Source organism: Tauraco erythrolophus, chromosome 20 (genome assembly GCF_009769465.1).
Source record: "Tauraco erythrolophus isolate bTauEry1 chromosome 20, bTauEry1.pri, whole genome shotgun sequence".
NCBI lineage: Eukaryota > Metazoa > Chordata > Aves > Musophagiformes > Musophagidae > Tauraco > Tauraco erythrolophus.
Window position 1 is genome coordinate 2,896,452 of NC_141484.1, and position 16,839 is coordinate 2,913,290.

General features: G+C 56.6%; 1 protein-coding gene across 1 annotated transcript; it reads left to right on the top strand.

Moving 5' to 3' along the window:
• Positions 1-1,040: 1,040 nt before the first annotated feature.
• FAM20A (FAM20A golgi associated secretory pathway pseudokinase) lies at positions 1,041-16,390 on the top strand. The gene is made up of 11 exons (XM_086624052.1): positions 1,041-1,348; positions 7,277-7,461; positions 7,697-7,747; positions 8,165-8,243; positions 9,691-9,783; positions 11,131-11,246; positions 11,968-12,148; positions 12,467-12,576; positions 12,945-13,026; positions 13,107-13,166; positions 16,126-16,390. The coding sequence occupies exons 1-11, from the start codon at positions 1,041-1,043 to the stop codon at positions 16,388-16,390; spliced, it is 1,530 nt and encodes a 509-aa protein (XP_086480178.1).
• The last annotated feature ends 449 nt before the right edge of the window (positions 16,391-16,839 follow it).

Sequence of the window (16,839 nt, forward strand, 5' to 3'; positions counted from 1 at the left end):
ACACCTCCCAGAGATTCCCTTTGCAGTGCTGCACGCAAAACTGAACTCTGCTCCAGCCAGCTGAAAACATAATTGACTTTTCCCTCTTTCTGCAGTTTATTTTTTGTTCTCCCTTCAGCAGAGTGCCGGAGCCAGGCTAGTCTAGTCACGCTTCCTTTGTTTACAGCCAGTTTCTCCTCCATTTCCCTCCCTTGGCCTGGTGCTCCTCAACCTGTTCCTTGCTGGGCTCCCCGTGCCGCTCGCAGCGGGACCCTCCTTCCCCCCACGCCGAGCCCGATGGGTCCCAGCCCGAGCGCATCGCCACCGCCAAGCCTCTGCAAGCAAACTGCAGGGAGGAGTTTCCTCCACTATTTTTTTTTTTTTTTTTTTTTTTTTAGCAATTAAGAAAACAAGAGCAGAGTCCGAACCATGTGCCGGAGAGCACCGCAGAAGCCCCAGCTCCGGAGCCAGCGCCCACCCGGAGGTGTTGAGGCGCCTCATCCCCCGACCCAAACACCGCCCTGAGTCACCTGCAGCAGCGACCCTCGCCGGCTTCCAGCTCCTGCCAAAGGTTTTGGCCGGGTGGACTTTCCGCCTGCGGGAGAGAGGACGAAGCCCCCCGAAGGAGCCGAGGGGTGAGGGCAGGCGGGGGGAGCCTGCAGCCTGCCCGGGGCGAGGCGGAGGGAGGCCGGGCGGCTCCAGGTGCTCCGCTCGCTGCGGAGGGGCGGGCGGCACAGCCCGGGGCGGCTCGGCTCGATCCCGGCGCCGCCTCCGAGGCAGCCTCTGCCCGGACCCCGACCCGGACCCGGACCCCGACCCCTCTCCAGCACCCCCCGCGCTCCCTTCACCCCGTCCCCCATCCGCCATCCCCCGCCCCGGCCGGTCCCCGATCCCCCGCCCCGGGCCCCGAGCGCCCTGCCCGGTCCCCGCCCCGAGGTGCCCGCACCCCCCGGCTCCGCCGCTCGAGCTCCCCCGTGCGCTCTGCCCCGGGAGGCGGCGGCGGCTGCTCCCCGCGCCCGGAGCTGTCCCTGCCCGCGGCTCCCGGTTTCCCGGCGCCGGCCATGCCGGGGCCGCGCCGGGACCGCCCGGCCGTGCTGCTGCTGCTCGGGGCGCTGCTGGCGGCCGACCTCTACTTCCACCTCTGGCCGCGGGCGCGGCGGGAGCTGGCGCCGGGTGCCCCGGGCTGCCCGTGCCGCCGCCGCCCCGCGCCCGCCGCCCCGCCGCCCCGCGCCCGCGCCGCCTCCGCGCTGCGGCGCCTCTTCGCCCACCCGCTGTACCGCGCCGCCGCCCCGCGGGGCCCCGCCGAGCCGCTGCTGGGCGCCCGCGAAGCCCTGCGCTACTACCGGCGGAAGGCGGCTCGCTGGAACAGGTGCGTCCCGCCGCCGCGGCACCCCCGCCGCATCCGCCCCGGGCACCCCCTGCGCGGGTACCCCTCCCCGAGCACCCCCTCCACGGGCATCGCGTGCACGGGCATCGGCTGGGCACCCCATGCATGGGCATCTCTGCATGAGCATCCCAAGAGCAGGTACTCCCCCGGACACCCCCTCCCCAGGCACCCCCTGCACGGGAATCTCCTTGGCAGCCCCTCCTCGGGCACTCCTGCATGAGCACCTTCTCTCTGGGCATTCCTCCCGGGTACCCCCTGCACAGGTACCCCACAGGCACCCCCTTTCCGGGCAGCTCTCCTGAGCACTCCTGCTTGAGCACCCCCTGCCTGGGCACACACCTGCTGCATACCCCCTGGCATCCCCAGCCCAGCTTGTGCCCCACTTCCCAGCTCTCTGCCCCACCATCCTCCCCATCACCCCCCATCCCCAACAGCAGCACACCATGGACAGGCAGGGCTGAGCAGAGGAGACTCTGCTGGGAGGGGGCTTCCTAGGGTGCCTCCCGCTCGGCTGTAAGATCCCCAAGGAAGGAGAAGGGTGGCTGCTGGGGCACAGGGTGAGACGCTGTGAGCTGGGTCCTCCCAGGGGTAAGAGCCTCCTTTGCTCCACATTGCCTTTTCGGCTTGGGGGCAGACCGAGACCCAGCCCCTGCATCCACCAGCCCTCAGGGTGGGTGACAACTGGAGCCCCAGGGCTCCAGCAGCCACAGTCCCCCAGGCCGGATCCCTGCACGGCTCCATGTCTGCCTCTGACAATCACAGGGGTCTCCTCCTCTGATCCACCACAGCAGTAGTGGGGTGCTGGCTCCCCGTTCAGCCCCTCTCCTGTTCCCACCGTTGACTTCTCTGCAAAAAAAAAAAAAAAAGGTGCAGAGGCTTTTCCTTTTGGAGAGAAGGGGGCTCCCAGCTCAGAGCCCTCCTCTTGCTGCCTCTCCCAGCCCCAGCAATGGTGGCAGGAAAACTCCCCCGTCTCATGCTCCTGGGGTGGGACTGTCACTAACCCCTGTGGCCCCTGCCCCAGGGGGAACGGTGACCCTCAGCACCAGCTCTGAGCATCGGCCGCCTGTGCATGATCCGACCACTGACGCTTCACTGAACCCCTGATCTAACCCCCTTTGCAAGGAGGGCTGTGGCCAAGCTGGAAACAGCCAACGTCCTCCAGTGTCTCCCAGCTCCTCGCTGCACCCCACCAGCCTCTTCCTTCATGCACAAACTCGGATCCGACAGGGATGGCCACAGTGATGCAGTGCCAGAGCAGGTCACCTCGGAGGCTCCCAGCACACCAAGCTCATGGTATCACCTTGCCACCCCCTTCATGGGACAGAGACAGTGTCCATCTGCAAGGGGACGGCAGCCTGTCCTGGGGGTCACCTCAGAGGTCCCTGTCCTGCCACTTGCCCACTGCCCAGGTTTGGTTTCCAGTATCAGAGCCGGCCCCGCTCCTCCTGCCATCCATGTGCCATTTGCTGAACCATGCAGGCAGGATTTCCAAGCTCCCACTTTCTCCACTTCTATGCGAATTCCTCTTATTTCCGTGGGACTCACCCAGTCCCGGTTTCAGATTCGATTCGCAGGAGAAGACGATGGGAAGCGATAATGGAAGGAACCAAAGAATGACCTCCATGGCCTGAGCAGCACCCGGGGCCTGGAGCCACCCCGTGTGCTTGGCCAGGAGTCACCCCTGCGAGGCTCGTCCCTTGCCCGAGTCAGTCTGGAGCAGGTCAAATCCTGCTTCACATCGCTTGAAGTCCACGGGTTTGGGTATCCCCAGGCCATGGGGATACCTGTGCCATGGACCACCCCTGGCTGCCTCTTCTCAGAGCTGAGCAATGCCTCCTGAGGACATCAGGAGGCGGGCAGCAAGACGGATGTGTCCCAAGCCAAAGCCCAGTGGGGATGGGGGATCTGAACCAAAGCAGCTCACGGCAGGTACTTGATGGCTTCTTGAGCACCACCAGAAGTCCTGAGCAGCCGGTGCTGAGCACCTGCAGCACTGCTGGCGTTACATCGGCAGCCTTGCCTGCGCAACAGCCCCGGCTGTTTGATAAGAAGTTTGCATTCCCTGATTTATTTACCTCTTTGTTTAAACGTGCTATTTGCACCGACGCCGTGGCTGCACGTTGCCTTTTGTCCTGCGGAGTGGTTACGACACGGCCAGGAGGAAAGCTGTGATGCCATTTGTCCCTGATTGACTTCGCTTTGCACCTCCAGGAAGGAGAAGGGAGGCAGAGTATTGATTATTCCTCAGTCACTTTGAAATAAAATATATGATGCTCCTAAGCGGGTGAAGCCTTCGGAGAGCACGCACAGGCCAAGGTGATGCACAACCTCTCCTGCCATTGGCGCTGCAAATTGAACATATAAGACAGCACTTGCCAGGGCCGATGTGTTTTGTAAGACCGTTAATTTTCTGTGGGTACCAAGGGATTCCTGCCTCCCAGATGCACTGCGGAGCCCACGTCCCCTCCGACATGGTCAGTGAAAAAGCTGTCCCTGTAATTGCCCAGAAGGAAAGGCGGTGTCCTCTGTGGGACCCAGGGACCCATGGCTTCCTCTCCCAATCCATAGGTTTAGCAAAGATGCTGTGGTTGAGCAAGATCTGCACTGGCTCTCACCGAGGTGACACATCTGCCACCAAGCAGAAGAGAGTCGGAGCTGAGCGTCCACGAGCCACCCCCTTGGCTGGCTCACGGCACGTTTCTGCATCACGCGCAGGTCTGGCTGTTGGCAGAGCAGCTTTCGGAGTGGCTGGATGCTCCTCTTGAGTGGAACAAGCTGTAGGCTCCCCCTGTACCCACGGCGCAGCGTGACTGTCTTCATTTCTGCAGCGAGATGGACGTTGGCTGGAGCGGGACCCTCTGCCAGCTCGCGGAGCGGCCCCAGGACTCGGCCCGTTTCAGATGCCCACGGCCAGGGGAGCACAGCAGCGCATGTCCTGCCTCCCAGACTGCTGCTGCCCAGCACCCTGCCTTCCCCAGGCACATCGATTAGCACGAGGAGTTTCACTGCAGGATGCAGAACCAGCTGGAGAGACTGATGGGGATGCAGGAAGGAAACAGGAAAAATCCACACCTCTTCAAAACCATAAAAAAAAAAAAAAACCTTAAAAACTCCAGAGCTTATTTTTATCCTTGAAGGAGAAGCTTCAAAACCCCGACCTCTGTAACCGGCTCGGTGCCAGGGGAGGCACAGGGCGAGCGGGCAGAGGTGGCCTGTGCCCAGCATCACCCCGCGCCGTGTCCCTTGCAGCCCAGCAGCGAGCTGGCTGAGCCCGGAGCCAGGGCAAACCCCGAGCTATTTATAGCAACTTCGAAATTAACCCAGTTTTTATATCCTTATGCCTTTGGCAGAGCTCTCTTCTTACAGGGAAATATTTCAGGAATCCTGAAGGAAACGAGCAGGCAGCGGGAGCTGTATTTCGGGTTTAACGGCTGGGAAGGGGCTCGCTGGCCCTGCGGCAGCTCGCCCGGGGCCGGGACCGTGCGGGTGCTGGGCTGGGGCTCAGCGCCGGCCGGGAACTGCCTCCCCTTGCATAACCACTGCATTTTTTTCCCCATCAGTAATCTTTTGCTCACTGCCACCCCGGGGGGGGAGGAATAGCCTGTGTGTACGGGAGGCAGGAGAGCAAATATGGTAAAATATTTGGGCAGCTTCCCTCGGGAAAAATCCTGAGTCATTCTTCTAAATTAGGCTGGGGTCTTTATTGTCCCTGGCCACAGCCAGACATCGGGGTTGTGCCTTAAAGACTTGCCCATGCGAGCCCCGAGGCATGTCCTCCAGAGCTGATGGCATCCCGGGGCCACGTCCTGGTGCAGAGCCTGCCGGCAAACCTGCCGGCAAACCTCCCCACGGGTCTTAGCACGCACCTGTGTCCGCCTGCTCCCAGCTCGGGGGGAGCATCTGTGCCCTTTGCAGATGGCCTGAGCAAAGGGCCGGACCGAGGGAGAAACGCTCTGAAACCCTTGTTGACCACGTGCACGTGGACTTTGCACTGTGGCTGACCTGATCCAGCTGAAAGGCAAACAAACTGGGAGAAGGAACGGGCTGCTCTGACCTGCAGATACACCACATCTCTCCATTTCCTAGATTTCTCCCAGAACGTTGCTGAAACACATCCCTCACTGCCAGGAAGTTCATCCCTTGCTCATGGTTAGACCAGGCTAACACCACTGACCTGCTTGGATGGAGAAAGATGATGGAAAAAAAAAAACCCCATCCAAAACCCAACGCTTTCCTGCTGGTTTGAAGCAAACAAACCGGCAGCACCCACGAGGCAGAGCCCTTTCCAGCCACCAGTGCCAGCTCCTTGGCCAGTCAGTGCCTCGGTGCACGGTCAGCGCCCACTTGCTGCGGCCGCCTTCATGAGCCACGTGGCGTGGCAAAGCCTGGCAGAGCCCCCGGCGCGCTCCCTGCTCCCACTGTGCCTCCTGCATCCTTTGGGGCCAGAAAAGCGCGGGTGTCCGGCCTCCCTGTTCTGGCCACTTTTAGTTTGGTTTGCACTGGGCAAAAACTAAAAAAATCAGGAAAAACTAAAAGCAGGCAGGGAAAAGCCTCTTTTCATCCTTCGTGTTTCCCAGCGCCTGTTTTGCCAAGGGTCTGGATTAGGTCCAGCGAGGTGCTTGGCACCTCCCTCTCTTCATCTGCTCCATCCCAGCCTTTGTTAATGCCCCACTCGTTATCAGCCCCCAGCTCCTGTTTTTTTTTTCCACTGATTTATCTTGGCACTTTCAGTGCAAAGTGAACTTCGTTTTCCCTTTATCAGGACCGGCTGCTCCGTACACGGCTCGGCCAGCACTAAGGAGAAACTAACGCTCCGTCCTCCGCCGGGTGGAACAAGTGACCTTCTGATGGCAGTTCAGCACAGCGTGGGTCCTGCCAGGGAGGTCTCAAGGTCCAGGGAAATGCTGATCAAGGGAGAAGATGTCTTCATGTTCTTATTCGACCTGCAAAGCCCAGTTGGCTCCACATCGGCCAAGACAGGTCCCAGTTCAACCTTGGTTTGAAGAGGTGATGGGCAGGACACTGCCGGACCGTGGGCTGTGAATCTGGTCATGGAGACAGTCTGTGGCTCTAACTGAATGAATTTTTTTTTCGTTGCCTGGGACCTCCAGCTTCAGGAAAAATCTCTGGCAGAGATGTGATGACAATAAAGACAGTCCTCTGCAGAGGCTCGCTTGGACAAGACCCCGTCATTCTTCTGGGCTCTCTGGACACCTCACTGAGCAGTCAAGACCCAAGTTATCTGCTGTCACATCGTGTTCCCTCCCCAAGTCCAGCCTGGAGCCTGCAGCCCCTCCAGGAGGCACCTCATCCACCACACAGGCCAGCTCTTGTGCTGCTGGAGATGTGGTTTAGCTCCAGCCATGCCCTGACACCTCTCCTGGTCCTGATGGGGCAAGGAGAAGATAACAGAGTCCCTGTGTTCCTGCTTGAAGCTGCTTTCCCAGGGCTTTGCAGAAGGAAGGAGGCACAATTTGTGAGACCTTTGACCATCTTGGGCATCACTCTCTGCCTCAGTTTCATAGAATCATAGAATGGTTTGGGTTGGAAAAAACCTTCAAGACCATCTAGTTCCAAACCCCTGCCATGGGCAGGGACACCCTCCACTACACCAGGTTGCCCAAAGCCTCATCCAACCTGGCCTTGAACACTTCCAGGGACAGAGCATCCACAACTTCTCTGGGCTACCTGTTCCAGTGCCTCACCACCCTCAATGTAAAAAATGTCTTCCTTATATCTAATCAAAGATAGATTTCCCCTTGGGCAGCACCCAGAGTCCTTATCCACCCTGTTCCCTGCCAGCTCTGCTCCCCAGCATCCTCCCTGCTCCCCGACAGCCTCTGGGCTCACAGCAGTACAGATTTCCACCCCATGGCTCATCCTCATCACCCCGTAACCGCTCTCTTCCAGGAGACACAAGCTTTACAGGGAGGAGCTCAACCTAACCTCCCAGGCAGCTCCACTGCCGCTCCGGCCGGAGGCCAGCTGGCTCCAGTTCCACCTGGGCATCAGCCGCGACGGGCTCTACCCACGCTCCAGCCCCACCGTCGACAGGCTCCTCCAGGACATGCGGGACTTCACCACCATCAGTGCTGGTGAGCCCCCTCCTGCTGCGGGGATGGGGAGGGGGCGGTGGGAGCTGCATGGGGCTGGGGGGCTCCAGCCTCCCCCCTGTCACTTCTGCAACCAAGGGGGGGGCCGTCACCTGCCAGAGGAAGCCCCGAGCCCTGTGCCATTTTGTGCTGTGCAGTGGTTGTCGCCTGCATGCCGGGTGCTGGGAGGGGGGTCAGCAGCCCCGCGGGGGTCTCACCATCCCTCCTGCCCTTGCAGACTACAGCCAGGATGAGAAAGCGCTGCTGGGGGCGTGTGACTGCAGCCAGAGTGAGTGCCACGATTCGGGTCCCCGCTCTCCCCCCGCACCCCGTCGCTTCAGCTGACCCCCATCCCTGGCTCCTCCACCCTGACCTCAGCAAGGGAGATGTAAAGCTGGGCAATGCCAGGCTCTTCTCCCTCCCATTGAACCCCTCCACCCAGCGGAGGCTGGGATGTGGGTGCCAGGACACCAGTGTGCCACTGGTTTCTACTGGGTGGGAAGGAAAAAGTCCCCACGAGGATGTAACAAATGGCTGTCGGGAGAAGTGCTGGAGGGAAACCTCCTCTGTGGCACAGGGGAGAGGAACAATAACTGCTGAGGCAGAGGGGAGCAGCCCCAAAGCAGAGGGAGCAGCTGGAAGGAGCGATGGGATGGAAAGCCCAACACTTCCAGGCGCTGACATCCCGTCCCGTTTCCTCCCCAAGTTGTGAAGCCCAGCGGTGTGCACCTGAAGCTGGTCCTCAGGTTCCAGGATTTCGGGAAAGCCATGTTCAAGCCCATGAGGTAAGGGGTGCGTGTGCCGGCAGAGCCCCCCCGAGCCCCCACCGCCCCGCGGAGCCATAGCCAAGGGGTCCTGGCAGCGAGGGGTACGAGCACCCCTGGCACGGACGGGCACACCACGGCCACATCTGTTCTCCCCTGTGCTCAGCTGCCTCGACAGCTGAAATCCTTTAATGGGTTTGGGCTGCTCACACCATCCCAGAGATGCCCGTGGATAAACACCAGCATTCCCACACCACTTAGTGACTTGGAAATTTCTCCATTCATGGACTTTTGACAAGGGAGTGTAGTGACAGGACACGGGGCAATGGCTTTGAACTGAAAGAGGGGAGATTTAGATTGGATCTGAGGAAGAAATTTTTTACACTGAGGGTGGTGAGGCACTGGCACAGGTTGCCCAGAGAAGCTGTGGCTGCCCCATCCCTGGAAGTGTTCAAGGCCAGGTTGGATGAGGCTTTGAGCCACCTGGTGTAGTAGAGGATGTCCCTGCCCATGGCAGGGGGGTTGGAATTAGATGGTCTTGAAGGTCTTTTCCAACCCAAACCATTCTTTGCCGGACAGCAAAGGACCTTGCCGTTAGGGACTGCCCATTTCTTCCTCTTCCCCCATGGACTTGGTGTTTTACCTTGTTTCTCCTTGGGTTCCTCAGAGTATTTCCAATAAATAACCACCAGTCCCAGTCACCTCAAATAGGAGTTTTAACTTGCTTCTGCACTTCTTTGTAGCCCCTTGGGACTCTTCACATTTGCCCTCAGTCGTTTTACTTTCCGCGCACACGCAGGGCAGCTGGCAGCACGCCGACTGAGATGGTTTGCTCATCCCCAAAGCAGCTAGCTCCTCTTCTGTTGGTTTCCATCCACCTCTGCCCAGTGTCCAGCAAGTCCAGGAGAAGGAGGAAAGTGTCCGTGCGCTCAGCTGAGCCGGGAAGGCTCAGCAATGCCTGTGGCCTTTCCTGGGATATGCAGCTGCTTGGGAGGCTGAGTGTGCAAATTCACCTGCCACACATGTTGGGGCACTGCGTGACAGCCAGAAAATGAAATTAAATCAGCTGCTGCTGGTGTTACTGTCTCAAGGATATAACAGCATCAAACATGAGTTCTTCTCTGCCTCCCACGGGGACGTGAGAGGTGCAGCGTGGCCTCCAGCATCCACCGGTGCTGTACCCACCCAAAATGCCATCTTAAGTAAGCAGGTCTAAACTCTGGCACGAATGCTTTTAAAGCCCATCGTCAGTCCTTCTGCCTCCCTCGCCCACCTGGCACCGAGACAGGGCACAAGTGCTACTCTCTGGCACAGCGGGTCGGTGCCAACTCAGCACTGGGCGCTCCAGGTCCCGGCCTGGGCAGCTCTGCCCGGTGGCCCTGGCACCAGCATGGCCACACGATGGCTGTCCCTGTGCCACCGCTTTGCGCCCGTGCCTGGTTAGGTTAACCCCCTTGCTCTCTCCCAGGCAGAAACGCGAGGAAGAGACTCCCGAGGACTTCTTCTACTTCGTCGACTTCCAGCGGCACAACGCGGAGATCGCCGCCTTCCACCTGGACAGGTAGGACCCCCCTGCGGCATCCGCTCCTCCGGCTGCCAGATGAAGTCCGGGTTGTGAACGGGTCAGGTACCTGCCACACAGCCCCACGCACGTGGTCCCTCCCGCGCATCGAAGCGCAAGGATGAGCTCCGGGCGCAGCCGGGATCCCCTCCCGGTGCCGGAGTCAGACGCTCAATCAGCAATCCAGGCGTGTTTGGGATGGAGACCAAGTGCAGCTATGCAGTTGCAAGCCCTCAGCTAATGAGCAATTAACCTGGCACCCCTTCCCAGCAGGCTTTGTGTTTAATAAAATCAAAAATACCCTTATTAGAAGAGGAGGGCAGCAGCCGCCTTCCCCTGCATGGGCTGAGTATTGAACGTGAAGGGGAAGTGATCCCTGGTGATGATGGTGGATGGGGGTCTCCTGTTCCCAAGCCCACCTTCCACGATAAGCAGGACCAACTGTAAGTCCTGTAGCTCAAACTGGGCCAAGGAATGGAGAGAGCTGAATTCCCTTTCCCGCTCTGCTCTTACACCACTGCGGTGACTCTGCTTGGCCCAGCTGCCATCAGCTTTTGCCTCTCTACATCCCAGCTCCACCGCCAGAAAAATGAGGCCGGACTGCTTTTCTGATCTGCTTTGTGGTTTTTTAGAGCTGAAAGACGCTAGATAAAAGCAAACTTTTTTTTTTTTTTCCTTTAAAACATTGCTCAATAAATAACAGGCTAAATCCTGTTTCGTGCCCGATGCTCAGAAGCAGAGGGCATTACCCAAGGAGCAAAGTACAGCAGGAACCGGTTCACCTCGTGTTCCTGGCTCAGCGAGCAAGAGGAGCTTCCATTCCCTGACACGAGTGCCTGCCTGCCCCAGGCTCTGACTTTTTTGAAGACTATTTGAGATGAATCAGCCGAGCGGAGCCTCTGAGCAGGGGCGATGCCCCCGCGCCTCCCGCTGTCTCAGCCGCCTTCTACCAGGTTCAGCGCATCTTCGCTCCGTGTCAAACCCAGCATCATAGAAGGGCCTGAAGGGCTGGTCCGCCTCCCCAGGGACCCAGCTTGCGTGCGAGGGGATGGGAGAAACAGTTAGGGAAAAGACATGAGTCCTGGAGAACATCCAGATTGTTCCAGGCAGCAGCTATTAAAATACCAAAATCCAAACTCAGCTGTGTTTTGGTCCGGAGAGTAAAATGATCCTGGCTATGGGCTAGAAAGAAACTGGGAGAAGAAAAATCCATGTGGTTACAGCCATCAAAAGGCCCCTGGTGTACCAACAGGAGGGATGAGGCAGTATTTGCCGTCCCACGCCGCCATCCTGCGCGATAACATCCCTTTACACCGCAGGCTCTGAGCAGCCATCCCTTTTGTGCAGGATCCTGGATTTCCGGAGGGTGCCGCCCACAGTTGGGAGGTTGATCAACATCACCAAGGAGATCCTGGAGGTCACCAAGAACGAGATCCTGCAGAGCGTCTTCTTCGTCTCACCAGGTAGGCGAGCACTCGGCTGCCACGGGCAGGGATTAGCCACGTTGGCCCATGTGGGTGGAAGGGCAGACGGGGCTTGTGCTGTTGAGCAGAAATTAAGTTCTTGGGTGAAAAATGCACAAAGACATGGTTACAGCAGAGGAGCCCCTCAGCCTCCAGCTGGAATCATCTGCCAGATCTACTCACCAGCCCAATTTTCCCCAAACTTTCCCCTAGCGTGAGACCAGGTCTGTCCATCAACCAAAACGCCGGTATCCTCCATGATTGGCAGTTTCAGATCCATCATGTGGTTACATATGCCACAGTATACACAGTCACCATCATGTGATGGGGAAGAGACCAGTCCAGGCTGCCCTGCTAAGACAGGGACAAACTTTTTAGCAGGACCTGCTGCGATAGGACAAGGGGTAATGGTTTTAAACCAGAAAAGGGTAGATTTAGACTAGACACAAGGAAGAAATTCTTTATGATGAGAGTGGTAAAACACAGGAACAGGTTACCCAGAGAGGTGGTAGATGCCCCATCCCTGAAAACATTCAAGGTCAGGTTGGACGGGGCTCTGGGCAAACTGATGTAGTTGAAGATGTCCCTGCTCACTGCAGGGAGTTGGACTAAATGAACTCTAAAGGTTCCTTCCAACCCACACCATTCTATGATTCCATACCTTGCAGCCTCCTGCAGATCATAGCTCCTTTCCCCACTCTCCTCTCTCTTCTCCTCCCAGCCAGCAACGTGTGCTTCTTTGCCAAGTGCCCGTACATGTGCAAGACAGAGTACGCGGTGTGCGGGAACCCTCACCTCCTGGAAGGGTCCCTCTCCGCCTTCCTGCCATCCCTCAACCTGGCACCACGCCTCTCCATCCCAAACCCGTGGATCCGCTCCTACTCGTTTGATGGAAAAGAGGAGTAAGTGGGTAAATGATGCTGCTTCCCGTATCTGCGTTGCAGGGAGCGTGCGGGAAGGAGAACGAGCAGGGTACGGACACACGGACAGAAGCTGTATGTCCAGGCAGCGATAGGAAGGCTGACGTTCAGAGACTGCCCATAATTAGTTTAATGACACTTAATGTCTGGGCATTGAGTGGGTTTGACTTCCAGTCTCCTGCATATGCAGGGCGGGAGGTTTAAGCCTTCCTCCTCTCCCCCTCCGCACCAGACCGGCTTTGGGTGCTACTGGGACACAGCAGGAGCAACCACTGAGTGCGTCTCCCCCTTCTCCTGCAGGTGGGAAGTGAATCCGCTCTACTGCGACACGGTCAGGGAGATCTACCCCTACAGCAACGGCAACCGGCTGCTGAACATCATTGACATGGCCATCTTTGACTTCCTCATAGGTATGATGAAGGGGGAAATAACATTCCTTCCTTCCGTGTGGGCCTTCGGCATCTGTCTGTCCGCTCTCCCCTGCCACGGTGTTTCTCAAAGCCATCCCTTCTGCTCCAGAGAGAGTTCTGGGAGACTGCTGTGTGCCCACAGCCAGCACAACCCCTCCTGACGTGCAGGCAAGGGGCAGCCCCCAGGCCCACCCCAGCCCACTCCCCGGGGGGTCCAGCAAGATGAAAGCAGCAGCTCTGAGCATCCTAAGACGCTTCCAGCAAGACAACAAGCATTTCATGCAGATCCGCAAGAAAAGTAGGATAGTTTAGAAAATTGCTTGCTCACACGGACGGGAAACTCTGTTCCTCTGTCTGCCCTTTGCCAGGGAACATGGACCGTCACCACTACGAAATGTTCACCAAGTTCGGGGACGACGGCTTCCTCCTACATCTGGACAATGCCCGAGGGTGAGGCTGCGGGAGGGCATCGGGAGGGGGCAGGCAGCGGGCAGGCACTAAAGCTGGGCTCTCTCTGCTTACCCCCCCAGGTTTGGGCGGCATTCCCACGATGAAACCTCCATCCTGGCACCGCTCTCCCAGTGTTGCACGTAAGTGCCAGCTCCATCTCCCTTCCCCGCCACACCGGTGTTCCCACTGTGCCGGACTGGCAGCGCTTGCTGCGGGAAGTCACCCCGGCCTGGCTCCATCCAGCAGCACAGGGAAGACCCCAGCTAATCCTGGCCGAGGGGCCAGGCCAGACACGGAGCACGGGAATCACAACATCCCTGAAACAGGGATTAAGCTTTTGTATCAGTTAAGAGTATCCCGTCGTGCTGCAGCCTGCTCCGGTGTCACACAGCTGTCCTTCCCGGCTACTTCCCCCTTGAAGCTACCTTCAAGTGTAAAAGCTTTCACAGATGGACCAGGAGACACTGTCCGTTGGATCAGACCCTTCTGGAAGGGTCTCCTAGCACTTCCCAGCCCATGGACGTGACATGCTATCGGCCCCGTTCACCTGACATGAAGCTCAAATTTCCATCCAAAAGCTTGGTAGAACTTTAATACAGCTAATCAGGTTTCTTCTTCCCATGGCAATAAGCAGAAGCTCATAAATTTTACTGCTTGAATCTTATCTTCTCTATTAAATCACATAAATGTAACTTCCAGCTGATGATCTAAGAGACAGAAAAAGCTGCTCTTCCCTGTGGTTTCTCCCTAGGAGATGCCTAACCTATTTCCTTGCTGTACCTGCTCCATCCCAGCCCCGGGCTGTTCACTGCACTCTCTCCCCGTACACTCGTATTACTGGATCTAATTTTAAGCATGTTTTTTTGCACCCAGTGAGTCTTTTCATTTATAATTGCAGGCTCACAGTGAATCTTTCTCACAAACTCCTGTTTTGTGTGGTTTAAATTAACTCTGCCTCTTAATTTGACTCGTATACAGTAAGATCCACAGGTCAGACCCTTCCTATTCTTCCAGATCCACCTCCCCAAAGCTGCTCTTAATTTAGTTCTCCTTGTAAAAGACAGTGGTAAGAAGACCTGCAAGTCACACCTTGTAATAAGCCAACGAGGGCCAGGAGCAGCTCATGCTGCCTGCGGGCGACACACACAACTTCATTTCCCACAACAGCCAATCCATTCGGAGTGGAGAAGCATCCAAAAAACACTTGGAAAGGAAATAAAAAGGTTTCTTTGAGTCAGCACAGAGGCCACAGGTTTCAGCCTGCCCTGACCAGCCCCACCGAGTCACCTTCTTGTTCCTACGTGAAGTCGAGCCGTGGACACCTAAGGGGGAACAAAGTCCTCCAGACAAGAGGGACCACTTGGGCCACAGGGATGCTGAACAACAGGCTGCTCGCTGCCCTGCTAAACACGTTCGGCTCGTTCCCAGCTGAGTTCTTACTCTAAGTCTGGCTTCCAGCAGATTTAAGTCTGGTATTTTTAGCTGCCTTTCACAGCTCCCCCACCAACCCGTGTGCCACACGCCGAAGTCTGCTGCTCTCCTCTCCCAGCATCGCTCCGAGCACAGCGAACGGCACAAACACAGCCATGCAGTAGAGACGGACCTTTTCCTAAAAGACTCAACACCCTCAACAAGGCATGGATGGGCCTAAAAACAGCCCCCAGCTGACCTGGCTCATGTGTCTTCTCGGCTGATGAAGTCCCTAGAAGGCTCTGGGTCAAATCTTCAACAACTCAGTACAACAGCTGCCCTGGGGGAGAGGAGCGGGGCCGGCGGCAGGATTCCCATCTCACACCCCTTTCCGGGTTCTGCCTGTTCCTTATGTAACTGTCAGAGCATTCACTGAGCCGTTCCCCACGGGGTCAGACTAGCCCCTTCTCCACCTCCAAGCCCCGTCACCGCTCGGACCAGAGCAAACACAGCTGGTGTTTACCCGCAGCAGCTCCTCGGGGTCACCCCTCGCCTGGGAGGGGGCTCCACGTGCTCCTTTGCCGCAGTTCCCATCTGCTCTGGATAAGGCTTTCTCCGGCAGCAGGACCTCACAGCCGCGATTTAAAGCCTCGTTGCCAGCCTTAGCACTCGATAAATTGATTTTTTTTATTAATTTTTTTTTTTTTTGCTGACCAGACACAAACCTCGCTGGGCTGCTCCAGAGCACGACCAGCACCTGGTGCAATTCAGCCACAGCTCGGCCAGGCACAGCAGCAGCAACGAGCCCTTTCCCCTGGCATCCGAATAGCACCTGTCCTGCTGGAGTTGCAGAGAGCCAGAGCACTGTTCCCAATCCATGCCCTGCGTAAATAACAGGGGCAAATTCTGGAGCTGGTTAAAAATGTTTCTGACGACACCTTTTTCCATCTGGAAATTTTGGTTCAGCTAAATAGGACTGGCTGCAGGAACACGGACTACTTTGTTTCCAAAATTTAAAGGTCAATAATTAAAACCGCTGATTAATTTCGGTATTAGAGATGTCGAAGTCAAAATACTTTTGCTGAGGATTAAATAAATGATTTCAGAATACTTAGTTTTGTCCCCAGAGGTATTCCAAGATTATAGCTTTTCATCTCACTTTCTGTCAAAGGAAAATAATATTTAAATCTCAGTGCTTCTTAAGATGAAAAGTCACAGTTAAATCAATTCCAGGAAATAGTCCCTCTTTTTGCTCAGAGTTTTGCCAGAAGATATATTTTTTTTCCCCTTCATTCATACCTCTTCATTTTACGTCCCCCTCTGCCCCCACCCCAGAAACACCATCTTTGGGGACATGGCACCACCCTGCAGTCTGGGGAACTGGATCACCTCCAACTCACAGGAAAAACACTCAATAATGACATCATCTATGATGTTTTTCTCTCTGATGACAGAAGTTTGCAGTAGAAATACTCTGCAGTCTGGAAAAAAACAATAAGGAAGCAGAGGTTTCTGCAAAAAATTTAATTTCCTTCAGAAAGGGAAAGCTTTTATTCCAAAGGTCTTTGTCAAACATCTTCACCCATCTCTGCCCTCCCTCCTTCCCCTACTACCGCGGGGCTCAATCTACTTCTCACTAGGATGCCACAAGAAGTTTGCATTAAGATGTCCAATTTCTTTTTTTTCCAGAATAAAGAGGACGACGTTATTGCGACTGCAGCTCTTGGCTGAGCCTGAGTATCGGCTCAGCGACGTGATGAGGGAATCCCTCTTGCAGGACCGCCTGGCACCTGTCCTCACCGAACCCCATCTCTTGGCCTTAGACAGACGGTTACAGCTTATCCTGAAAGCTGTGAGGAAATGCATAGACACATACGGAGAAGCCAAGGTGGTGGCCAACGACACCACGCAGCCGGAGGCTCCTGCGTCCGACAGAGTGAAGCCAACCACTTAAAACAGCCCTTACCTCTCCGAGGTAGAGAAAACCCCTGCAAGGCAAGCAGCAAGTTTTAATAGCTGCCAATTTCCACCTACAAATGCTTGTGAGACTCAGAGGGGAAACTCATCAGAAGATCTTCAAGAATCACACTGGGCTTCTATGTTGGATACTCAGCCAAAGCCTCTGTGCTTGGGCAGTGTGTTGGTAAGTTGTGGTCTGACCACAACAGACCTTTACACCCTGATCACCAGCTCTGGTGGAAAAGCAGCCATCTCCTGTCCTGCAGGTGGTCATGCCTTTGGGATGGCGCAGGAACACGGGGCCATTGGTTTGCTCAACCTGCACAGGACCTCGGTCTTGCTAGTGAAGGACAAACTAGATCCAAGGATGAGACTCGAATAAAGAGATGCCAAGACCCTTTTCCTTTTACTAAGTCTCTGTTCTGTAACCAAGACGGTGTATTT

Bases quoted from the DNA above. Each gene is read 5' to 3' on its own strand.
- FAM20A (XM_086624052.1), top strand. From the start codon at position 1,041: ATGCCGGGGCCGCGCCGGGACCGCCCGGCCGTGCTGCTGCTGCTCGGG. The intron at 7,748-8,164 runs GTGAGTGCCACG...TTCCTCCCCAAG, and splicing joins GGCGTGTGACTGCAGCCAGA to TTGTGAAGCCCAGCGGTGTG. The intron at 13,027-13,106 runs GTGAGGCTGCGG...TTACCCCCCCAG, and splicing joins CATCTGGACAATGCCCGAGG to GTTTGGGCGGCATTCCCACG.